Genomic DNA, 26,505 nt, shown 5'->3' on the forward strand with positions numbered 1-26,505 from the left:
CACAAGTTCTTTGAGCTTCATCATCTGACATCAAGTTATTTTGTGCCTATCAGCTACCAGCTTATATACACCTTGTGTAGAATAACTGGGCTGGGTAAAAAGAAAATAATAAAATAACAAAATGAAATAAAAAATCTGCAGAACCAGTTTGCTTCATCTGTGATAATGAGATCTAGGTCAGACAGATGGTAAACCCAGAACATAATGCATCTCATCTGGCACACTTCAAGGTAGAGGCATAAAAACCCTATTGATTACATCTACATCCATAGTACCAATCTACTCTTCGTCTGCCCCTCCTGTCATGGTCTCTATGATTTACACTTAACTAATATATATTTACCTTTGCGCGTAGAGCAGAATGTCCACTTATAATCAGCAGGAGCTCTTGGGCTGACCTATTAGAAGACACATGAAAGTCATGATAAACTACACAGGATAGCAAAGCAAAAGAACAAACCAAGTGCAATAATAACAGAAACATTCTTGTTCAAATACTATTAATCTTCAAATGATACTACATACACCTGTATCTTCAGAGCAATAAGTACATTTTGTATTGTGCACTGGGCCAATAGAATGACACTTTCTTACTTGTAATTTTGAAGACAAGTGTATAAGAATTTCTATATTATATGTGGTTACAAATATTGTGATTTACTTTCAGAAATACACTTATTACTTATCTTTTCCCACCATGAAACAATAAATATTTGAAAAAAAAAACTTAAATATAGACAGAAGACATATACACACATTTTCTTGTTTGTGTGTTGTTTTTTTTTGTTTTTTGGGGACCCATACACCAACCAGGCTAGACCCCTCGCACAGCTACAAAACTGTTGTCACGTGTTGAAAATTTCTGCATTCTAGCACAAATTTTACTAAATACTCATGTGGAATTAGAGCATGGTATAGCACTCCACAGCGATCCCTTGCGCGATATCCATGGAGCAAAATTTCAATTTTTAACAGTATAGCCCAGGGGCTGTGGAACCGGGGGGCTGCAGCCCCCCTCCCCCACACTTTTGGTTCGTGAAAAAAAGAAGAAGAGAAAGAACGAAAAAAAAAAAGGGGAAAAAAATCAGGGAGAAAATCACAACACCCATGAATTTGAATTTCCAAAGATTCCGCTCTTACATCAAGTTCCTGTCTAAGCACCGGCGTAGCAAAAGGGGGGGGGGGGACGATGGGGGCGGTCGCCCCCTCCCCTTACACTCTGAATAATTCAGAGTGCACAAGACTTATCATTTACATTCCGAAAAACCAATAGTTCCCTCAGGTACAAGGGGAATATCCCCTTTTAAAGGGAAGGTAAACCCAAAGAGCAATGTGGATTGAGTGAAAGCAGCAACATTAGTAGAACACATCAGTGAAAGTTTGAGAAAAATCGGACAATCGATGCAAAAGTTATGAATTTTTAAAGTTTTGGTGTTGGAACCGCTGGATGAGGAGACTACTAGAGGATATGACGTATGAGTGGACAACAATACAAAGAAAATATAAAGGATATTCAACAAAAATTCACTTTTCTGGAATTATGAAAGAGCAGTGGACCAACCGATTTCAGAAAGCAGGGGGAATAATTGCTATCCTTAACATATGTCAATATCAAGTTGATGGAATTTGTAATTTTCATGAAAAATGGATTTTTGTAGTATTTTCTTTATATTTTCTTGATATTGTAGTCCACTCATACGTCATAACCTCTAGTAGTCTCCTCATCCAGCAGTTCCAACACCAAAACTTTAAAAATTCATAACTTTTGCATCAATTGTCCGATTTTCTTCAAACTTTCACTGATGTGTTCTACTAATGTTGCTGCTTTCACTCAATCCACATTGTTTTTGGGGTTTATCTTCCCTTTAATCAAATCTTTCCTCTCTCAGTTCCCCGATCATTTTTTTTTTGTGTGTGTGTGATAATTTCCCAAATATTCCACCAAATATGCGAATGCGAGATATCTTAATTTCAACTTTAAGGCAAAAGCTCCCTCGTACGGGAAGGGTGGGGATAGCACTCTCCCACACTTTCTCCCTGTTTGCCCCCGCCCTGTGCATAGTAGACTATGGCTACACTTTGAGTTTTCCAAATATACGCCACAAAATGTGTGCATCAAAACGTTTAACTGCAATCAGAAAATACAGAATCTTCCTCATGTAGGAGGGAGAATAGGGCTTATCCCCTCCCACATCATCCTGCTATGTCTCCTTCTACAGACTTGCATTTCTCTGATTGACAAATTTCCAGATATTCCAACAGAAGTCGTCGCCAGATTGTTGAATTTCAGTTCTAAAAATGAAAAAAAAAAAGCTCCCTCAAATATGTGAGTGGTATCTTGCCACCCTCCCACTGATTGGTCCCCTCTATAGACTTAGTACACTTTGGGGAATGACAATTTCTGAAATTCCTACAAAAAAGTGTGCTTCAGATTGCTTTATTTCAATTTTACAAATGCAAAAGCTCCGTCGAGCGGGAGGGGGCATCCCCTTCCCACACCCTCCCCCTCTATACCTCATTAGACTTTGTACATACACACACAGATGATGCACACGTGGAATAAGAGCTAAATGCTGTGATTTTGCTATTAAAACTTCCCTGAAAAAAAAAGCCCTAATTATTTCCATTATTTTTTTTTGGGGGGGGGGGGGCTAGAAAAAATTCCAAGTGTTGCACAAAAAGTTTGCACCAGATCGCTGAATTTCAGGTCTGAAAATATAAAATCACCTTCATGTGGGAGGAGAAATATCCCTTGTGTACACCCTCGTGTGCATGCCTTTTCTGTTTGATTGCTTAACAGACAGCGTTCATGCAATTCATTGTAAGAAGTAATACAAGACGTTTATTTAAATGCTACCACTTTATAGGCAAATTGGTCAATAATAGTCCACATCACAATATCCTGCTACCTTAAACACATGGGGCTGTTTCAAGTTGATAGAACATGTATCAAATTGTATCATTTACAACATCAAAATGCAAAAAGTTCTCACCGTGGGGAGGGGGGGTGCTTGACCTTGACCCTTACCCCCCCCCCCCCTTCCTAAGTTTCTTCCTAAGTTTCTTCCTACAGTACACGCAATAAGAAATGCCTCCGTTAATTTTGTTTTCCAACAAAAGTTCTTTATCAATTCAGTAGCAACGAAATCTGGACGAAATTTGGACGAAATTTCGTCATCGATCCAGTAGCACGATTCTGACGCTTTAGGGACGCAATTTCATCCACATCCGCCCACTCAATTCCGTTCGGCAAATGCGTTGCTCATTCGGAAAATGCGTGTTCGCAGCTCGGCAGTTTCGTCCAAATTTCATTAGAAGCGTCCAGGGCGCACATGCACACACGTGCGCCACGCTGAGTGGTTGCAAAATGATCACATATTTTCTGTAGCAAGAATCAACAAGTAGCGGTCGGAATGAGAACAGTAGACAGGCGTGGAATTCACCAGATACACATGATAATATTAAAATGGTGACATGTATACATACATTGATGTCGTTTTATTGAAGCAATTTATTTCCTCTTGATTCGTAAACATATAATTTTTAAAAGTGTCAAGTTTCCCTTACCCTGTAAGTACGGTACCATTATCAGATTATTTACTGCACTGTATCCCGCAATCCACTGCACATCACATGCATTATTATGCCGGCTGTATGTAACCAGGGAATGTGTGTGAAGGCGAGTGTGCTGTGTGTGTGTGGCCACTGCTATGGCTCAGCTGAATGCAACACATGTACAGTGTGTACCATGTACCATGTAGTTTATGTTCGATAAAGAATCATTTTGTTTTTACCAACAGGAAACAAACTGTTGATTATGAAATAGACTAAATTAGCAATCTGGGCAACTTCACAGTTCAGAGATCATTCAGGTTCATAGGAATTTAGAGAAATCACATAATTTTGGCGAGCATGAATCCACAGGAACCATTCAAATATGAGATTGTCTTAAAGTTCTCACCAACTCTACACAACATGTGACTCCAGCTAGGGCCTAGGAGCTACCTCCCTGAGCTCCATCCAACTCAGCATGGAGCATGTATGGCTTTGCCATACTACTAGTATGTCACTCACCTCGTCTATTAAAAGCATATAAGTTTTTGTATTTTTCTTAGGACATTTGACCTATTTATTTTTTTCATGATCAAAGAGATGTAGTAATCATTTCCATGGCTAGGTGAACATTTGTGATGCACTGATAGTCTGTTTGATGTTTTTCTTTCATGCCAAAAGAAAGACTAAATAGTACCAAGATGTTTGCAGTTTATGCCAAGGGGTTTGGTTCGATTACTCTAACAGCCTGTTCCACCCCAGCCCTAATTTACACGTGCGCGCAAATTCCTTTGCCCTACCTGTGGTTTTGTCTGTCGTATGGGTGTCAAGCTTCCCTCTGCCTACTATTACCATTGTTTTTCATGTCATTGTTCAACCAGGGAGGGTCACCTCCCTGGTTCAACTGTGAACATTTTGATTCGATAATCACCTCACAAGGGACAAGTGTAGTCATATTTGCTGCTAGTTGTTGTTGTTGTTTTGTTTTTTTTTTTTGGGGGGGGGGGGGGGGTGAGGTAGGTGAGCCGAGTATGGGTGAGAGTGGACAGGGAGAGGGAAATCGAAAGATGGAATCGTCTGCTCATGATTTGTCTCTTGCAACATAAATTGTCATCCTTTTTTTTTTTTTTCCATAGTTCTATGGGGTGTTTTGTTGGGTGAGTCAATGTGTAGATTTTTGTGCCATAAAAAGAAGGAATTAATATTGTAGAATGCCGACCAAGAAGAAAATGGTTTCACCAAAACTGCGTGTACATAAACGACCAAGTATTAAAAAGAAAACTAACCCCCCAAAAAGAGGAAAAAATGAAATAGGAAGGATTTGTTCTCCGTTATTTGGTCATTAAATATATTTTCTTTCTTCAGCGATTGCGCGTTACATTGCCCGTTTTTTTTTTTTAATTGAATCAGAAAAGCAAAAAAAAAAAAAGAAATACATTCAAAACAAAACAATAAGTTTAATTCGTAGTTTGACATCATTTATTTCTTTATTGGACAGGAAGATATAATTCAGACGGTACGTGGAATTTTCAGAGCGACTAATTCAGACTAATTCTTAGTTTGACTTGGCTCTTTCTTTCTTTTTCTTTTCTTTTTTTGGGGGGGGGGGGTGGGGGTCATGTTCGTTATACCCACCTAAAAGGTTCATTAGTACGAAAATGAAATATTCCGAAACATGCAAATTCCCTACACCTTATATAGATGTTTGTAAATGTGAAAGTCAAATAATATTAGGATTCATAATCCCAAAATGCACAAATGTTTGAGATTGCATACTAGATGCATTTATTTCATTGTCGGATTAGCAAACCTTTGGAGTATCCAGCCTTGTTTTATTCATGGATAAACGAACCTTTGGAATAACGAATTATATATTCAGAGCAAGACAATAAGTTTAATTCTTATACACTTGTAGTTTGACATCGTTTATTTCTTAGTTGGGAAGCGAGAGATAATTCCGAAAAGAAACACAGACTGAACGTGAAATATTCAAAGCAACCAAATGAGATTAAATCTTAGTACACATATGTTTATTTGTTAGCTTGCTTGTTTGTTGTGTTGTTGGTATATATACAGTATATATATATATATATATATATATATATATATATATATATATAGCGAAGAATCAAGAAATAAACTAGTAATGCATTATTTCGCCAATAAGAACTCATTCTTATTGGCGAAATAATGCATTACTAGTTTATTTCTTGATTCTTCGCTATATTGGAGCCAATACGTGAATTCGCAACATGTTTATATATATATATATATATATATATATATATATATATATAGATATATATATATATATATATATATATATATGTATTTTTTTGGGGGGGGGGGCATTTGCGGAGTACCCACATAAGGTTCGCTGATGCGAAAGTGATATATGTTCTGAAACACGCAAATTCCCTACACCTTGTAGATGTTCGTCCCAGTGTGAAGATGAAATAATATTATGATTCATAAAAGAATTCGGAAAAGAAATATAGAAGGGAGGAAAATCTTTAAGGCAAGAAATACGTTGGATTCTTAGTTTGACATTGTTTAAAATTTATTTTCGTGGTGTTCATTATTCCGAAAAAGAAAACGGTGCGCTATTCCGATGGGTCGTTATTCCGAAACCTAAACACGCATATTCTGTGTGCCTACATGTTTGATGATTCAAAAATGTAACTATGCTGCTGCCGCTGGGGCCTAATATTGTTTTATTTCTGTCGTTTCTCATACCTCTCGTTTGGTACGATTTCTTTCGTTTAATATCACTTTATTTGTTCCCTTAATATTTTGAAATATGAAAGGTAATTCTTTCAATTGTCTCGCACTGTGTACATGCATTTTCATAACTGTGATTTCTCCGCTTTGCTGCAGTATTTCGAAGGGTGTTTGATCCTAGCCGCTTTGGTGTGCTCTGTGTTATGTTTCGTAATGTTTGTGTCGTTGTCGGGGAGGTTGTTGATACTTTGTGATTCATTTTCCTAGGCAGGGGCGGATCTAGGAATTCTGTAAAGGGGGGGGGGGGGCGCAACTAATATTTCTGGTGCCACTTCTGGGTTTCATTTCATTTTTTCTTTTTATTTCTTTTGTTTTTAAGATAAATAAAGGGTAAAGGGGGCGTGAGCCTCTTGCGCCCCCCTCTGGATCCGCCACTGCTAGGTGTTTATCTCGAGTGATGATGGTGATCGTGTTTCTAACTTAGGAAGTGCCTAGGAAAGACAGAGTTGGTATTCTGAAATTTCTTCCAAGGCACTTCTTAATGCAAATTAGGCCATCCTTATCCCCGCCCACTGACCCACGTCCTTTCTTAAGCCAATATGAAATGCCGTATCATAAGGGACCAACCAATGACAATCGCATTCATTACTATAGCCCGACCAGATGCTGTGCAAAGCACAGCATCAGACAGTCGAAGCCTCGCCATCAAAATGGGGAACCACAACACAGCTACAAAACTTATATCAATTTATACATTACTTATTGTATATAGACATTTGTACGTTACTCATGTAAAGTGCTAACCCCGGGACGCTCCGTGTACACAGTTACACACTGTGGGAGCGTCCTGAGTCATTAGAGTGCTATATCGGTAAGCTTGAAAAACATACACAGTCTGTCACAGATTTTCGCGCCTCCGTAAGTTTCGAATTTCACTAGAAAAAAACTTACTTTTATAGTATACATAAGATTCTTATCTAATTCCTACCATACGTTCACCTTGTTCTTGTTCACACTGGTCCAATGATCTTGAACAAACGTTTTTTTTTACAGGTCCATCGCCTAGCTCCCCATCCCATTCACCATTTTCGAAATCAGTATGCAGTACACTGCGCACGTAAATATTCATGTGCTGGGCGGAGTCGCAATGCTTTTAGCCTTCTGACAAGGCCTGCGCGCGCGTACCCACCCAAAAAGCAACGCAATATACAGCGAGAGGGTTTGCCACAACAGTATGATACGGCCTTGCCATAAAGCTACAGCTGTACAGATGAATTGACGGCCAGCGCATGCGCACAAGTTTCAAATCCATTGACTGTATAAGATGTCGTTCTCCCAAGTTCCTTTCGACCGAGTCGTATTTAACTTATCAATTCGAGCAGAAATGGAATATTGGCAGGACCATAAGTTGAACGCAGTCAGTCTTCAACATTATAACTTCACCTGTAAGTCTTCATATTACAGAATTTTTGCGATTTCATATTTATATTTAGGCGCTATACTTCGCCTGTCATGATCATATCTGCTACAATGCGCAGCTCCAACACTGCGTGTTGGGGCTGGTCGCAGTTAGTAAAGTGCATGCTTATATTACAGAAGGTATAATCATGGTAATTTACATCCATATCCAGTCCATAGTAGAGAGCCCTCACAATAAGTCCATTGAACAAAAAAATGGCACTTTCTAGCGCAATCCGCGACCGTCGCACAAATTTCAAATCCATTGACCGGATAAGAAGTCTGTGTGCGCATGTGCTGGCTGTCAATTCAGTGTAGCTCTCCTGGAGTCCCAGGTTCCTCTCAACCGAGTCAAATTAAGTCATCAATTATCGAACAGGAATTTAATAAAAAGGGACTATTGATTGGCAGAACCGAACGTTGCACATTAAATTACCTGTTGTCAACACTTCAACATCACCTGTAAGCTGGTAAGTCTTCAAATTGAAGAAATTTTTCGATTTTAAGTTGATATTTATCCGCGATACTACCCCGTCATGATCCTGAATGCTACTACCGTCCGTCCGTCCGCGCCGCAGTCCCATTGCATACGCTACGCGTTTGGGGCTGCTGTGCTGTTCGCAGTTATTTCTAACCTACTAACGTGGTTAGACCTGTCTAACCTTGCTTGCTAACGCATAGGTGTACGCGCACTGCGGTGGGGCCTATTTCACGATTTTGCCATTTTCAGAATACCACTCGGGAAAAAAATCCTAACTCAGGAAGAAATTTCTTCCTAGGAAGGATTTCAGAATACCACTACCACCCCTAAACTCGCATTCCTTCCGCAGCATTCCGAAAACCCGCACCGATTGCGGTATATGGGACCGAGCGAGCGACCTAGCTCATGTAGTAGGAAGTGTGAACGAAGTACTGGAGTGCAGTAGGCCTACAAGTATACCCACCACGTTTAAAACAGAGATTCAGTGAGGAATTCCATAGAAGCCATTAATCACCGACATACACGAAATATCGTTACATATGATCACACTTATGTAGTAATGAAACAAATGATTTCGTGAAATTTCTATAATAATGGCAATCTTCCCCTAATTTAGTCGAATTTTATTACAAAACTTACGTTGTAAATGCCGCCATGACAGATCTCCAAGCAGAGAGTCCAAATTGTGTGCAAAGATTGTCTATGGTGGCTCTAAATAAAAAGGGACTTAAAAATTTACCTAAGGACAACGTACGAATAAGCCGGTTCAAGTTCAAGTTCAAGTTCAAGTTTATTCAAAGTTTCCACAATACCAAAATTACATAAGAACAATTACATAAGAACAATAATATGTAACAAGGAATACATTGTTGAATATATGCGATTAAAACAATTTGCAGAATATTTGAATATAAATTGACAATGCATGTAGATGCATTATAGATGTAAAGTGGAGGGGTCTTAGAAAAGCAAGCTTGTATATAATAAGACCCCTGAAAAGGCAAGTTAAGACATGTAATATAACAACTCACTAATATATATACAAACATATTAAAGCCATAGAATAATTCTAGTGGAATCCTTCAGTTCAGGGAAAAAGGTCATTTGTACGGGAATTGTACCAGTAGAGCATGTTGGTTTTTAAATTCATTGAGATAAGCATCAAAGATCGTACACTACGATCTTTGTATAAGCATCTGTGATGCAATGAATATTCAAGTAATCCTTGTATTGCATTAAAGTGGTGCTTAATTGCCATCACATCCACCTTGCAGCTAGCAAAAGCAGTACTGTTTTGGCAATATCAATAGAAGAAGATTGTCATTACATTCAATGCAAAATAAATGGATGTTTTCCGAAGTATCAATTGATGGATCATTTTGATCATACACCTGGTCTCTGAAGAAAGGTCATTTGTACCCATCTGTACATGAGCTAACCCCGAACTGGCTTATTGGGACAGTTAAAAAAAACACACACACATAAAAAGCCATTGTCCTCACTCCGTGAAGCACAACCGCCGAGGTTAACCATGATAAAACTCTCTTACATCGAAACAGAGGCCTGAACAGCCTTGGGGCAAAGACTGCTAGAAATATAGAATAAAAATCTGTGCTACAATTCCTCTCACGACTTTCAGTCGTATTCAGTTTCTTTGTTGAGCCTAAGAGCTTACAATGAGAGATGAAATATTACATTTAAAGATAATAAACAATTTGGATCATAGATAAACAATTCTAAGTATGTCTAACTTTCAGCTTCGATGAAAATTTTGACATTACAAGTGTGCCTTGCGAAAGTGCTAGCTTTTTTTCAAAGTGGCAGCTCATAATTTAGGAGCTTATCGCTCACTCCATACACTCACTTGCGTTATCCTAGAATCTTGACTACAATTATGTTAATGTATATAAATATATATATATATATATATATAAGAATATATATATACATATATATATATATATATATATATATATATATATATATATATATATATATATGAATTGATTCAGAGAAACAAAAACAAGTGTCCGGTAATTCAATAGCCTCTCCTACACACAATCCATACATACATACGTATATAATGATAATATATATCCTATTATGTTGATAAGGTAGTCCACGTATTGGCAAGATAAAGGGCGGCGAGACGCTCGAAAATTTGTGTGAAGAAATAAACCGTTGGTGAATACAGCATGAACTTTGTTGCAGCTTTGTATATCTATCTTATATATATATATATATATATATATACATATATATATATATATATATATATATATATATATACATATATATATATATATATGTATATGTGTGTGTGTGTGTGTGTGTGTGTGTACTTGGTTATTCTATCCTTCTATGAAGAGTGCTTAATATCCTCAAAGGAAGAGCTTTAGACAGAAGAATTGGAACAAGTTCACTCGGTTGACAACAGGTTCATCCGTATTTATTGCTACTCGGAGTTTCATGCAACCTCCATGAGGCGCAATCATGAGGCAATCATCATCATTGCCTGATGATTGCGCCTCATGGAGGTTGCATGAAACTCCGAGTAGCAATAAATACGGATGAACCTCCTGTCAACCGAGTGAACTTGTTCCAATACTTCTGTCTATTATTATATATGTATATATATCATGGCTCGACACTAACTTTTTTGTTTTGCGCGCAATGCAAAGTCGAATTATAATCCCAAACACAATTTTTGTAATGAAATAATCGACGTTTTTCACATCTTATTCATGCACCAGAATTACTATTCATACACACGATTCGTACCGAGCAGACGACAAAGAAAAAAAAAGCAAATGAGGCTCAAATTTCGTACTGTACGGTAAGAGGTCAAACAAGAACATTTCGAACAACACACTATTCTTCTAAATCTTACGTAAAAAAGTGAATTTCCTAGCATATCTACATTTTTTTGTCGATTTGGGTAATTTCAGCCCATATCCAACGATAACGCTCAGTAAGAAAAGTCTGCGAAGTTCCATGCGGACGGAATATCATTATAACGCAGATAGCTATGCGACTCCGGAATTTACCATGGTGTCCGGGAATACCATGTCTGCATGCATATGTCTGTATCAATTGTGTATCATATCAGTAAGAAGAAAAAGTATTTTTGGCAAAACCGGGGGGGGGGGGGATTCCTGTCCGCACGCTACGCACCGCCGATGCTTCTTACTCTTTTTCGATACACGCCGGGAGTAAACGTATTGTCCCAGGGTGTGTAAAGAACTTCAAAGAACTGTAAAGCATTCAAACTATAAAAGAGACTTGCCTTTGAATGTACAGTTTCTTCTTCATACCCTATATCCCCACTCTTGATATCGAAATATGGTTGAAATGTGGGATTATTTGTTTTGTGTTGTTGACTGTTTGGTTGGTTGGTTGTTGTTATAGTGCATGGGTGATGGTTTGTCAGAATTTAAAGGTCCTGCACGTTAGGTGATTTATTCGTTTAATCTTGTGTCTTTGTTTCGATGGCAGGCCTATGCGTGTATACGTGTTATTTCTCTGTTTTATTCATTGACATGCAGAAAACTCTCCAATAGATAATTTTTCCTACTGCAATCAATATCAATCATCCACAATACTTTCCTCACCAACCCCTTCCTCCTCTCTGTTAAGTCTCAGGTCTGAGTTTATCATCATTACTTTATCATAATTTTTAAATTAAAAGAGTAGACATAATATTGTCCCTCTTAAATGTAATCAATCATCCTTGTCGATCTAGATAAACATAAAACATATAAAAATACAAACATAGTAAACTCATCCATGACTGCATTATTGATACACCCACACACACAGACGCACACACACACACACACACACATTGAGTTGAAAAAGAGAATAAGTCTTATATGAGAAAATAGCTTTGCCTGACAGAGGTGACTTCTTAAATAACATGGATACAGTCATCTTCTCAAAGTGTACAAACATAATTATGTGCAAGGCATTTAGAGGCGCATTTTACGTGACAGATTACATCATAATATTAACTGTGTGATTATATACTTGACTTTGACATATTATTTATATTAGATTATGTATCGTTGCATACTTTTAAGCATGTTTTGTACATATATCTTTGGTACATTTATAGTTTGTGTTGAAAAAAAAAAGAAGTGAATTAATGAATGAAATGGAATTAGATAGTAATTTCCATTAAAAAAAAACACGTAACATTAAAACGTATGTATTGTATTATTCACTTTTCCCCTCGGGACCGCGATTTAAATGCCTGTCATTATTATTTTTATTTTTATTTATTTTTCGTGCATGTGAACATTCTATTTTGGAAATAGCACAACTTAAATTATCATTAAGGGCATTTTTTTTTTTTCGTGTAGAGGAGCCTTTGTGAATACTTGCATACACGGTTCTACAAGAAACAGAAAGTGTATCATTGTCAGTGTTCAGGTTCTTTGGTATTATCATTAAAAAAAAAGGTAAATGAGAATAAATACCATATGCCAATATGGTTTAAAAAAATGGAATACTGAAAAAAAAAATAATGGAATACTAAATACAGAGATATAGGATGTTGTTGGCTTAGAAAAAAAAGTAAAATGAATACACTGAAAACAAGCCTAAACATGTAAACGCAATTTCATCAATTCACACCTCACACGCACGCACGCACACACACAACACACACACACACACACCAAATATACAGAAGACTCATCCAATTATAGACTCTGAGCTCATAAAACGCAAACTGAATAACTTAAAAATTATGATTAGATTAATTCATGCTATAACACACACCGATAGTTGCAAGTTTTCGTATGATTTACTTCATTCTTTACTTCCTCTTACAGCGTATAGAAGCATATAAAAGTTACTCATGTTCTTCTGTTAAAGACTGTGATGGGTTTAGGTATGCCTTGTTATTATGATTAACAGAGATATCAACGTGTCTTATAAGAAAATCAAAGATGACAATTGATGTCTCAGCTAAACCTGTACATACCACCTTAATGTCTTACTCATTGTTCACTGTCCCTTGCCTTATGGAAGCGTTCAGCTTTTTGTTCAGTCAGACTGTGATCGATGATATTATTGTGTTTGACAAAATTGTCATTACTACACGTAATTGTCCTATGACACGATTAATAACATGGGGTAATTTTTGAGTGGTACGATATATATATATATATATATATATATATATATATATATATATATATATATATACATATATATATAAGCTGCAAGACTTAGCATCACTACAACACCAAGATGCCAACATGTAATTTGAAGGTTGCACCGTGAAACAGCGGTGGCGGATCCAGGAGGGGGCGCAACGGGCGTCCCCTTTATTTTTTCTAAAAACAAAAGAAATACAAAGAAATAAGCGGCACCAAAATTTTTTCGCACCCCTTTACGCACCCCTTTTTCGCACCCCTTTAAAAAAAGGTAAATGAGAATAAATACCATATGCCAATGCAATACTATATGAAGAAAAAAAAAATTAATGGAATACTAAATACAGAGATATAGGATGTTGTTGGCTTAGAAAAAAAATAAAATGAATACACTGAAAACAAGCCTAAACATGTAAACGCAAATTCATCAATTCACACCTCACACGCACGCACGCACACACACAACACACACACACACACACCAAATATACAGAAGACTCATCCAATTATAGACTCTGAGCTCATAAAACGCAAACTGAATAACTTAAAAATTATGATTAGATTAATTCATGCTATCACACACACCGATAGTTGCAAGTTTTCGTATGATTTACTTCATTCTTTACTTCCTCTTACAGCGTATAGAAGCATATAAAAGTTACTCATGTTCTTCTGTTAAAGACTGTGATGGGTTTAGGTATGCCTTGTTATTATGATCAATAGAGATATCAACGTGTCTTATAAGAAAATCAAAGATGACAATAAAATGTCTCAGCTAAACCTGTACATACCACCTTAATGTCTTACTCATTGTTCACTGTCCCTTGCCTTATGGAAGCGTTCAGCTTTTTATTCAGTCAGACTGTGATCGATGATATCATTGTGTTTGACAAAATTGCCATTACTACACGTAATTGTCCTATGACACGATTAATAACATGGGGTAATTTTTGAGTGGTACGATATATATATATATATATATATATATAAAGCTGCAAGACTTAGCATCACTGACTACAACACCAAGGTGCCAACATGTAATTTGAAGGTTGCACCGTGAAACAGCGGTGGCGGATCCAGGAGGGGGCGCAACGGGCGTCCCCTTTATTTTTTCTAAAAACAACAGAAATACAAAGAAATAAGCGGCACCAGAATTTTTTTCGCACCCCCTTTACGGAATTTCTGGATCCGCCCCTGAAACATAGCATGACTGACCTTTCAAGATTCAGCCTCAGTGATTATAATGCCCATTGCACTGCTTCATGGTTCAAGATATCACGAAATGTTTCCTAAAATAATACGACAGCGCATTATTCACTCTTAAAACATCCGAGTCAGAACTGACCCGGAACTGGGTCCGTTGAGGTCACACACCGTTCCGGGTAAAAAATGACAAGGAATGGGGTCAGATATGACCCATTCAGAGTCATGAATTGAGTCAGGGTGACCCCATTCGGGGTCTTCATGACCAAATTCCAAGTCATTTCTGACCCGGAACGGTGTGTGACCCCAACGGACCCAGTTCCGAGTCAGTTCTGACTCGGATGTTTTGAGTGTTTGTAATGATAAAAGTGTTGAGCGGTGTGACAATTCTTCCAATGGCATGGTTGATCATGATATATATATATATATATATATATATATATATACACGTATTATATATTAACACAAATCTTCAGATGTAAACCCTCATTGAACGTTTTCTTCCGGTTAGCTGAGGTTAATTTGTAATAACTTACAATTTGTAATCTTTAATAAGACAATTATTATGAGTCTTCGTTCATCACAAGACACTCTCAAACAGTATGGGTTATTCATCCTTGATCAGCCAGTCTCTACCCCACAGATTTATTTTCTGTAGCAATTCCCCAAACAAGCAACGTACACAAACATATCCCTACAATATTCCATGTGACGATACAACCTGGAGGCCCCAACTTTGCATTTGCATTCAAAAGCAAGGCATGTTGCATGAGACCATTACTAATGACACGGATCCACGTTTTCTTTCTTCTAAGCATCTGCCAGAAGGCGCTGTCCACCAGATATGCCCCAGTTTGTGTCCCATTGTGGCCGCATCAAGACGAATAATCTAACGAACGTGATAGATCAGAGAGGGAAAGGGAGAGAAAAGGACACAATGTAATCACATATAATGAAGCTGTAATACCGCCATCAGCACTCTGACAATATATTAATTTCTTCTGCACACTTTTGAAGAATTTTCTTACAGACAGCTTACAACATATATTGAAGAAATGTTGTTAGTATAATTGTTAATTGGTGTCACAACAGAAATACATGTGATTACAACAGCCATATTACATAATGAACTAGAGGAGCTCTCGGGCCAAGAGAGCAGACCTTCGCCAAGCAGACATGAAATCCTAATTTTATTTTGCAGTGTATCTTCAGTACAACTATCGAGGTGAAAATGTGATCATCAATTGAGTTACTGGGAGATTTAGCCCATTTTATATCCTTTATGACCCCTGTGACTTTTGACATTTGACTTCATAACCCAAAATTTAGTCATTCCTTTCTTCATTTTATGAACAAACCCTGCAAGTTTTTGTAAAACCTGATCCTTCGTTTTTATAGTTATTGGGAGATTAAGCTTATATTATGTTCTTTATGACCACTGTGACCATTGACCACATGATCCCCATTTGTAATCGTTTTGTTCTTATTTCATTATCAAGACGGTATATAAGTTTGGCGAAAATCCGGGCATCCGTTATTGAGTTATTGGGAGATTAAGCTTACCAGTAATATATAATAATAATAGTGAGACTCTTATAAAGCGCTCATTTCTACCTAAAAAAAATACTCAAGGCGCTATACATAGAACAGATTACATTGTGTCACGTTACAACAGTATCACGGAAAATGATAAGACAATAAACCAACAAACAATATATACGTACATATATATATACAGGTATGGTCAATTTAAATTGAAAATGTATGTCTTGAGATTCTTATGTCCTTTATGACCTCTATGACCTTTAACCGCATGACTTCATGGCCCAATTATCTCTTCTTTCTTACTTCATACCCTACCATTTTGTTGAAAATCCGATCATCCGTTCTTGAGTTATTGGGAGACTAGCTTTTTCGGTGTCCTTTACGACACCTCATATGACCTTAGACCTTTGACCTCATTACTCCAAATTTAATCTCTTCTTTTTTACCTCATTATGAACACACAATGCATGTTTTGTGAAAATCCGATCATCCGGTCTTGAGTTATTGGGGAATCAATTTTTTGAATGTCCTTTACGACTCTTATGAACTTTGACTTCATGACCCCAAATTTTCATCTTTCCTTTCTTACCTCATTTTAAACACACCCTGCAAATTTCGTGAAAATTCCTTCCCCCTTTACACGAGCTAGGGCTATCAAGTCCTGGTTGTAGAACGCATCCCTCTGAAAGCGTTTCACCATTGCTTACCTTTCAAGTGGTATCCCGCAATTCTCTGAGAGAAGCTCAAGGAGAGCGGTGGTATCTCCTCTGTTCGTCTCCTCATGTGCGAAGACTTCCTCACAACCGAACAGCTCTAAATACCCGCATGGATCACTAGTGCCAGAACGCATCAAGCGGAGTCCTTCTCGAATCCAAACGGTAAGGTTCTGCAGGATTGGAGGAAGTATAGAAGGCATAGTCATATAATACATTGTTCTCGTATAGCTCCGGCGGCCCCAACCGTTTTGTGTCTTAGTTTTATCTCGCGTCATATTTTTTTTTTTTTTTGGTTTGGGTTTTTCTTGTGTATTTTTTTTTTGAAAGACGGGAGAAAACGGATTGTATCTTGAGCAGAATACAGCATTAAGAACATAATCTATCTGTATGAACGATGAATGCTGATGTTGAGTAGAAATTGGATTTTTATTTTGTGAATAACCTGAATGGATTGAAGGACAATTTCACCTATGTGGATTAAATGAAAGGCAATATTAGCAGAATTCAACATATTTTCATATTTCTAGCAAAACTGAAAGGGCACTTGACTTACCTCTTTCACAAAGTAGGGGGAACAATTTTACCTTTCATACATATTTCAATAACGTGTTAGGGGAATGTGTACTTTCTATTAAAAAAAAATAAAGTTTTATAGAATTCTCTTTATATTTTCTGTATATTGTTGTCCTGCTGTGATGTTACAAACTGTTGTAGTCATCTCATTCAGCGGTGGCCGCATTGAAATCTTAAAAATTAATAACTTTTGAACGGATTGTCCGATTTTCCTCAACTTCATTGATGTGTTATAAAAAATAATGCTGCATTTACACATTTCACACATAATTATATATTGGCGAACTTGTCCTTTAAGTAGAGATAGACACTGCAGAATATAATCATTATTGTAAACTCATGAAAAGCTGGTCAAAATATTTTCCTGCAAAATGAATGAATAAACGAATGAATAACTAAAACTGTTCGTATGTGCTATCGAGTCTCTATATCGCAATGGCCAAGAAACGAATTGATGAAGGGAGAGTTGTGCATGGAATAATGAAGCAAATTATGATTACTATCACCATTAAAGTGACATTCCACACTTAAAATTATGTTTACGTTAGCGTCAATCAACAGAGCCAAATGAAGCAAACAACGACTGCTAAATTTCCCTGACAACTGTTTTTTTTTGTTTTTTTTAAGGTGACGGAATCATTAATTTCGCATATTTCAAGAAACAATTTAAACGATACCAGGTGCAACCCACATTCGAAACAGATGATGATATCCCGACTTAACAAGCTTTCAAATATGTTGTACATAACTTTATCCTTTTATATTCGTCATTGCTAGGCTGTTACAACTTTACAATAATTCGACGCGATGGATGTAATTCCTTTAAGAAAGGAAATAAGGTATAGATTAGGTTCAATTAAATCAAAGATCTGTGATGACACGACATCATCTCCTCGTCTGCTGTGTAATTCTTATCACTTGTATAGCAACACTCTTTTATGAAAACTTTAAAAGGATCCATGAGTGAGTGGAAGCCAGAAAAATCATACGCCAGAATCTGGAAAGTGCACGTTGCAGATGCACGTACACAGTTGGCGAGGATGTTCTAGTTATCTCAGACATACTTGTCTAGATTCAAAACTGATAAGCTATGGTGAGATATGACATAATGAATGAAGAGCATATATAACATCGGCTGTCGTTAAAATGAAACAGAAAAAGCATAGCATTGGATTACACATTTTTGGTTTCACTTGAAGTATTTTATATTTTTACGAGTTGTTTGCAATTTTATACAGTAATAACATTATTTTGAAAGGTATACTCACCTCTGCTTCTAAGCCATACCGCTGACATAAAGTCTTGGAGAGATCGCTTCGGAAAGACTCGGGAAGTGTGGAGCTTGGGAGGTTGGTGTGAACAACACAGCGCATCATTTTGAAGTGAAATACGATTTGCTATACCACAAACAGATAAATCAGAAAGCATTAAAAGTGAAGTCAACTCAAGTCAAAGAAGAGGTAACAAGTGTAACCAGTTTTTGATGGCGACTGTTATGGCCTACAACAGAATAGACTATTAGAAGGCTAGGTCTGAGCTATCAGGAGACACAATGGAGTGATGATATTCCTTTCACATGATTGTGTTGTTTCTGATGGTATGCCCTCAACATCGTGTGTGACGACGTTATTGATTGAAATCGCTCAGTGTATTATCCGCGAGTTTGCCTGGCAGTGCTGCTTCGACAAGAAGCAAATCTGAGGGCTTTTTTAGTTGTACAACTTGCATCTATTTAGGCTCTCTCTGAGCTCTTCAGTGTTCTTGTATTTATTTCAGTGAATGGTAGTAACATGCACTGACGGCGATTCGATGCAGGGGGGGGGGGGGGTGATGTGGGGGAAGGGGGACATAGAAGGCAAAACGATATGCCCCGCCTTGATTAATTCAAAATGGACTGACCACGGCCATAATAAAAGAAAAAAATTGGGGTGGGTGAAGGTCCAAAATAGTGATGTTTGATATCTCGGGGAGCAAGCAAGCAAGCGATCGAGGGAGCAAAGTTACTGTGATCCCGGGGGTGGGGGTTGGGGCGTGGGGATGGAGGAAGACGTGTCAGGGGTATCCCCCTCCCTCACGAGGGATCTCTTGCATGTAATTTAAATTCAACGGTCTGGTGGACAACTTGGGTTGGAAATTGTCTTAAAAACAACAACAAGCAAACATTGACTAAAGATGTGTTTTGCACATCTAAAAGTTATGTTGCTTGCAGGTACATGATAAATTTTAGGTTAAAAAACGGAGAGGAGTAAGCCTATTCTACAATATTTTCATACGGTTTCATTAAGATAAATTCTGTTACCATGACAACACATTATAGGGCATAATTAAGAAAATTTGTCTTGCACACATTTATGACAAATTGTAAGTTAATCGCTCAAGAATTGAAAAAAGTACATGTACATTGATCCGCCAAATTTGCAACAGATCGACCTACCGACCGACCGACTGGCCATATACGCTGTTTCCCGTATGCATCCGTCAAACTTCTTGAAAATTTCGGGAGGGGCGGGGACTTTTTGCTGAAAGAAAAATGTTTTATCACATGAAACTAGAAATACACAATGTATCCCATGATTTATGCACAATTTGTGCACCATCAAATGGCTTTATAGGTAACTTGACGACAATTAATATTTTACCTATTTATAGGCCTAAATCATCAATCGGACACTTTCATGAATCTTAGAAAACAAACTATATTTGTCACTTCCACTAAAATCTTGTTTATCATTAATCATCCGGAAGGTAGGTCTAACTGGGTAAACGTAAGTTCTACCTTATTATGCGAGCATATGTGTTTGCAGATACAGAATCTATCAATACAGCAGTAATGCTCATAACAAAATAAAATACCAATGTTTAGCTTTAAAAATCAAGTGGAGGGGTATACGCCCCCACCCATCCGCCCTATGTATGTAGGCCTATAGCATGTATATCAATTTCATTTCATTTCATTTATTAAGTTTCCACACAAATACAGTATTGTATTTGCAACATCCATCCATGATAATGTAAAGTAACACATACATTATAGGTTCAGTATGTAAAGACCATAACGTTTTCATGACACAAAATCAATTGAAATCAATATCAAGTACATTACATTCATGACGGATGAATAAAATTGTGTGCGGTGGGAAGCTACATAGAAACAGATGCTTGTGAGGGTCTCCACTCACACACACACTCTGCACACACACTCACATACAGCAATATCGTTTGTGTCCTGCCACAGTTAAGTTTTATGTTGTCCCGTAACGTCAGTACAAAGTGGCCAACTATATAGAGAAATGGAGCGATATCATAAGTGTACTAGTAAATATCAAGTTGTATGGCTGTTCCTTCAATATACCTTTAAAAACATCCTTTGCATATTCTGTAACGAGTGTGGCTCATACAGTATATCTGATGTTGTTCTTTCCAGTTAACTCTATGATGAGACTTACGGCAGCTGTGATAGTGTTTGAGAGTAAGCTGATTACACGGAATTCCATGCAGACTATACAAACTCGAAGAGTTTACACTTTTTTACATGCAATTGATAACTATTGTCATTCATTATAACTTTACCTCACAATTTTGTATCGGTTTATTATGTCAGTTCTGTTCGATTTGATTCAAAGTCGCTAATCGCTGTAACCCTTATGGTCTTACCTAAGGGCCTAATATAAATCATAAAATCAGCTAGTGTATAAAATGCATATTTTGTTTCGTTTCTGCTCCACTAAGCATAATACCCTGCTTTTCAGAGTGAGAAAACCCAAGGCATGATTTATGTAGCATAGGATTACATTAATCCTCAACGCTCAAAAGTATCCAATTTCCCATCTCTTCTTTTCAATTTAAGCATGTATATCTAATGGTAGTGCTGCAGCGCGCTTGTTGGACTTTTTCTACAACGTAAATATGCTGGTACGCTACGCGTCAGGCAGGTAGCAGGGTCACTCTAGCATTCCTTAGAAGAACTCTGTTGTGTGTCAAGTTGGAGGATATCAATGCTTTAGAGATCCTGGTAGTACCAGTGTTGGTAGTCATAGTTTGTGCAACGCAACGGTCACATCAAGGAGCTCTCTGTCGAGTTTCTCCAAATTTGAAACATTCCAAAGTGAACAGAAGTTAAAATCATGCCTCTGTGTATCTTCCACACCAACATGGGTGCAGATCGGGTGACCGACGAATTTCATGCGAAGCTCTCTAAGCTGATATCTGAACTTACCAAGTCTCCGGAAATGGTAATTCTTTCCATGTTTTTTTTTTCTGTAATATCACTTATTATTTAAAAGGAATATTGTTTTCTAATTTACTGTTGTTGTCAATTGAATTCCTCATGTGTGCCTGTGTGTTCTGTGGTCCTCGTTCGTTTGTTTGTCTGTTTGAGGTTTTTTTTTTGTTTTGTTTTGTTTTTTTTTTGGTGTGTGTGTTATATAATAGGGGAGGGGGGTTGGGAGCCAGAGAAGGGCAGAGGTATATACTTTTTTTTTTTTCAAGATCTAAACTTTGCCGTCGCATGAAAGATTTGAAATTTTGTTTATTGTTTGTCCATTTCCATCTGAGAAGATGGCTGGAAAACCCATATTCAGCTACGCTAAGCTTCCATGGGGTCCAGTTGGATGTGAGGTGGGACCACTTCACCGGGTTAAACACCCTGCTCTTTGCGATGAATGAATGAAGTGGGATCTTTTACGTGGGGCATGCATGAGTTGTTACTCTCTCATACACGGGACCTCCATTTTATGTCCTATCCGAGGGACAGAGTGTTTTGCTTCTTGCTAGAGTGGACGGTATGCTTACACACAACATTGCTCATGCAGTCCAGACTCGGGTTCGAACCCGGGCCCCTAGGATCGTGAGGCAGACGCGCTACCGACTGAGCCAACTCACCGCCCTTTATATCTGTTATACATGTCAAACAGTGCCAGAAAATATTTTAGGGTTTTGTGTTCATGTGCATTGCCATAATATAATCCACAACTCTCTTTTAACCCTAAAAGGATTCGTGCTACAATTCTGTAACGCGAGAAGGCTTCGTCACGAGGCTTCATTACTTTTTTGTTCAAGTCTCGCGCTTTGGAGGCCAAATTTGCAACGTCCGCGCGTATTTTTTGCGAAGCCACGCCCATTTTTGTAACTGCATGTCCCCCCAAAACTGGCACAGTTTTGTGTAAATTTCCTATGAAAAACAGTGCTCTGTCACGAAACTCATAAAAACCTGATTATTTTTACAATTAATCACTTTGGTCGATTTATGCTATCCCAGAAAAGTGGTCAGTGACAATTCGAGTCCAATAAAAGAGAGAGAGAGAAAAAAAAAAAACAAATGTCGAAAAAACGAAGAAGTACATAAGAATTGAAATAACTTTTCGAAGTTTTTATGAAGTAAAATTGCTGAATATACTACAACAGATATACACACCAAAAAGTAGACTCTCAATGCATTTAATTAGGCTAAAATATGACCTTGGGCTTAATGTGTATAACTAATTAATTGAAATTAGAAATTGATTATTAAAAAAAGAATTTTACGACACAGTCTTGTAGATTCCGACGTGGGTGTCGAGCATGCCAAATTTCGTCGCGATCGCACCACTGATGGCAGAGATGGGGGGGGGCGGCGGATTCCGCCCCCTCCCCTCCGGTTTTAGCAAGGTCCAAAAAGCCCATCCTGACTAGGGTTAAAGGGGATGGCTAGTAACTGATCAGTGGGAATCAGTGGGAATGCTGGGGGATGATTGTTCCAATCCTTGCGGGATTCATTTAAGAGTAAATAACGATTGTTGTGTGAAAATTATTTGCTTCAGAATGGTCTCATATTCAAGTAATGTGCAGTTTAATCGCCCTGTCACTGTACAGGAAACCTGGAAACATTGAACTGCACATTACTTGAATATGAGACCATCCTGAAGCAAATAATTTTCACACAACGATAGATATACAATGTAATCCCACAAGGATTGGAACAATCATCCCCCAGCATTCCCACTGATTCACACTGATCAGTTACTAGCCATTCCCTTTAAGCTGTACACAGAACATCGCCCAGACAAGGCAAATTATTTTGTTCTATTGCAAAATTATCCTTTTTGTCAATAAGACTGTTACGTCCATTTTATATTTATAATTATGTCATAAACATCTTTTCGAGGAAAACACGGTGCAAATTAATATATATATATATATATATATATATATATATATATATATATATATATATATATACCATTCAACGACAAAACAACAACAACAACAACAACAACGAACAAAGCAAAAACAAAAAGGGATTTTTGTTTTTTGTTCATATCGTTCAGAAATTCATGCATGCTTCCTTGCTGCTACACCCCCCCCCCGCCCCATGTGTCTGTTTCTTTGTGTATGGTGAGGTAGTGCTTAATTACCACGTGTTTCATATACCCGGGTACATATTTTTGTTTTCACATGACTGTTATGATATCGACAATTTTAAGAGTTTTGATAATCTATACAGATGATAAAGATGTCAACGTTGTATGATTGTGATCATTTTTTTTTTTTTTTGGTTCAATCATACCAAAAAAAAAAAATAGATAAATAAATAAATATGTTGAAGATGACACAGGTCGACGAATCTTTTGTGTTTTTGCAGTCTATAACTGTGGAGCTTCGAACCAGTAAACGAATGTGTAGAGCCGCCAAACCAGAAGCAGACTGGGGCTTCTTTGAGCTTCACGCAGTGGGCGCGTTCGACAACCCTGATGTGAACAGAGACGGCGCCACCAAGATGCTTTCTTTCTGCGAGAAGGAAATCGGACTCCCGCAGACAAGGTGGGCAGATATCATGGAGTCATTTGCTGTATACGACAAGACAATTCTTGTGGCATTCAAAACCCTTAGAAAATGTAGTTAAGTTTGTGTGTATGACTTCATCAGTCTGTGACAGAAAGTGACACAAAATCCAATAACTTTTTTATATTGTAGGGCAAAGTATAAAAGCTGATGCTGGAATCAATGTCATCATAAATATGATAATCAATTACATTGCACAAATGAACTTGAACAATGCTGCTATGATTTTTCGGAAGCTAACAATGACTTCATGTATACGATTCAGTCCACCACAGGAAACTTCGATTTTTACACCATAGTGGTTTATAGAATTGTCTTTTTTTCACTTTCATCCCATACAGTTGCTTCTTCATGATGCACCATAACAACCCGTATCATATTGGTCTTGGAAACAAGAGACTGGTTTCGGACATCCCCCACTACAAAGCAACCAAACCGCTGAAGCTTTACGAGAATCTCAGGAAGTAGCTTTTACGATGGAAGCAGGTCGAACCAAGTCAACCACAGCGCTCTGTAAATAGCATGGTGGTGGTGGGGGGGGGGGGGGGCAATCGCCCCTCCAGAAAATGTCAACCTCCTCTTTTTGTTTTAAATCTTGTTATCAATTGATGAAAGATTGACGCCACAATTAAAGTTTTGGGTTTTATTTTTCTATGTTTATTTCTTGCGTTTGCTAATCAAATTTGTTCGTTATCCGACTGTGAGAATATAGACATGAGTATATAGATATCGTGGTGTAGCATCACTCCGTCACTGCCGCTTATTAGTTCATTCATTCATTGCCGGTGAGCGCTATCCACCTCCATGAATTAATTATACACAGTGAAGATCCACTCTCGGATTAGGGTGACAAACACTGTACCATAGCCATTCACACTATCTCTGAATCTTCTTGTTTTTGTTTTTGTTTTGTTTTTTGTTCACTGAAGAAAAGTGAAAAGATGGGCAAGTCTTTTCCCCGAGGGTATATTTTTATTCGAAATTGTTCGAAATCCTTGAAAGCACCGAGTGAAGTATGAGCCTATATCATGACCTGTAAGCGGCAAACTTTAAAATTCACAAAAATCACTTTAACTGTACTTTATCTTATTGAATCACGCTATAGATCTCCTTCAAGTAAAGATTACCCAATATGTGCATGTTTTTCTTAATGGTGAATAAAGGAGTGGTGTATTTTTTTTTCCGGAGAGTTCATACCATCTCAATTTTCTCTATTGTTTCTAAAACGTAAGGTACGGAGATTTGACTGAAGCAGCCATCTAATAACTCGTCAATAGCCGTTAATTGATATCGATGAATAATAATCATGATTATAAATGTAGGGAATTGTCAAATTTCCACTGATGAATACAAGACTTTCAGCGCTAATTTTCAAATACAGTGTATATCGTCAAATATTCTGTCAGGATAGTGTCGCCTGAAATTAGAGTGTTTATTGAAGTAGCGCTGATGCTATATAGGGAAGTAAAAATCTGCCGATTCTTGTTTGAGGAGTTCGTCATTACAGAAATATTATCAAAACAAGACAATCATCTTACCATGTGCAAAGAGCGAAGTGGAAATACAATTATCTTCTCTTGGTTTCCAACCTTTTGATTGGAATTCATTACTGGATGATTGAGGCGTGTTCAACGTACACCTTGAGCATGTACTTTTATGTGAATGCCATTGTTATTTTGAAGTGCACCCTGGAGTATTATTTCCTGATATTTAACTTCTGACTTTTAGGCTGGCATGTATCAAATGATGAATATCTAGTTTTTTTTTCTGAACGTTTCTCTAATATTTTTCAGTTTTTTTTTTTCGAGGCTGTTTGTTTTATTGTGTTCATTGTTCTTAATCATGAGGTGCTATTCTACTGTAGGGCTGTGAGGTTAATGATTATGTCGTGTTATTTTTGCTCATTGTACAGTCAAAGTGAAATCAATCCAAGTGGTGTGTCTGATTCTGTCTTTGTCCTTTGATTGTATTCGACAAATATTTACAACCTAAATATCGAAACTCTGTCATAGAAATAAAAGTCAGTCAAGATACACTTACACAGTACAAAAGAAATAATACGTTTTAATGTTTCCATTAAAGACTTCTTTGCTGAATTTTGTAGTGCAATTTAGAAAGAATATATAAGTATTTGGTGTGGAAATACTAAAATATAAAACACAAAGGCGAGTACTATTGTCTTCATGACGTGGAATAAAATAATTAAAACAAAATAAACATATTAGTGTCAGGTTCTATTTCTTAAGTGTACTGGGTTACCACACACGCACACATA

The 26,505-nt window shown here is 37.4% G+C and overlaps 3 protein-coding genes across 3 annotated transcripts in view; 1 reads left to right on the forward strand and 2 right to left on the reverse strand.

Annotated features, from left to right (window-relative positions):
- Positions 1–8,903, reverse strand: part of LOC140240345 (nucleoporin NUP188-like) — a 71,234-nt gene extending 62,331 nt beyond the window's left edge. The window contains exons 1-2 of the mRNA XM_072320109.1: positions 8,852–8,903; positions 344–398 (exon numbers count right to left, since the gene is read on the reverse strand). Of these exons, the coding sequence (XP_072176210.1) occupies positions 344–398; positions 8,852–8,868 (72 nt within the window). The 5' untranslated portion in view covers positions 8,869–8,903. The remainder of the gene's footprint in view (positions 1–343; positions 399–8,851) is intronic.
- A 6,484-nt stretch (positions 8,904–15,387) lies between these two features.
- On the reverse strand, positions 15,388–18,787 carry LOC140240689 (macrophage migration inhibitory factor-like). The gene is made up of 3 exons (XM_072320444.1): positions 18,680–18,787; positions 16,830–17,008; positions 15,388–15,466 (listed from the first exon to the last, which is right to left on the reverse strand). Exons 1-3 carry the CDS (start codon positions 18,785–18,787, stop codon positions 15,388–15,390), a joined length of 366 nt encoding a protein of 121 aa, XP_072176545.1.
- A 2,748-nt stretch (positions 18,788–21,535) lies between these two features.
- Positions 21,536–24,698, forward strand: LOC140241194 (MIF-like protein mif-2). Its single transcript, XM_072320953.1, has 3 exons — positions 21,536–21,643; positions 24,031–24,209; positions 24,572–24,698. The coding sequence occupies exons 1-3, from the start codon at positions 21,536–21,538 to the stop codon at positions 24,696–24,698; spliced, it is 414 nt and encodes a 137-aa protein (XP_072177054.1).
- The last annotated feature ends 1,807 nt before the right edge of the window (positions 24,699–26,505 follow it).

The sequence above is a fragment of the Diadema setosum genome, chromosome 17 (assembly GCF_964275005.1).
Source record: "Diadema setosum chromosome 17, eeDiaSeto1, whole genome shotgun sequence".
Taxonomy (NCBI): Eukaryota; Metazoa; Echinodermata; class Echinoidea; order Diadematoida; family Diadematidae; genus Diadema; species Diadema setosum.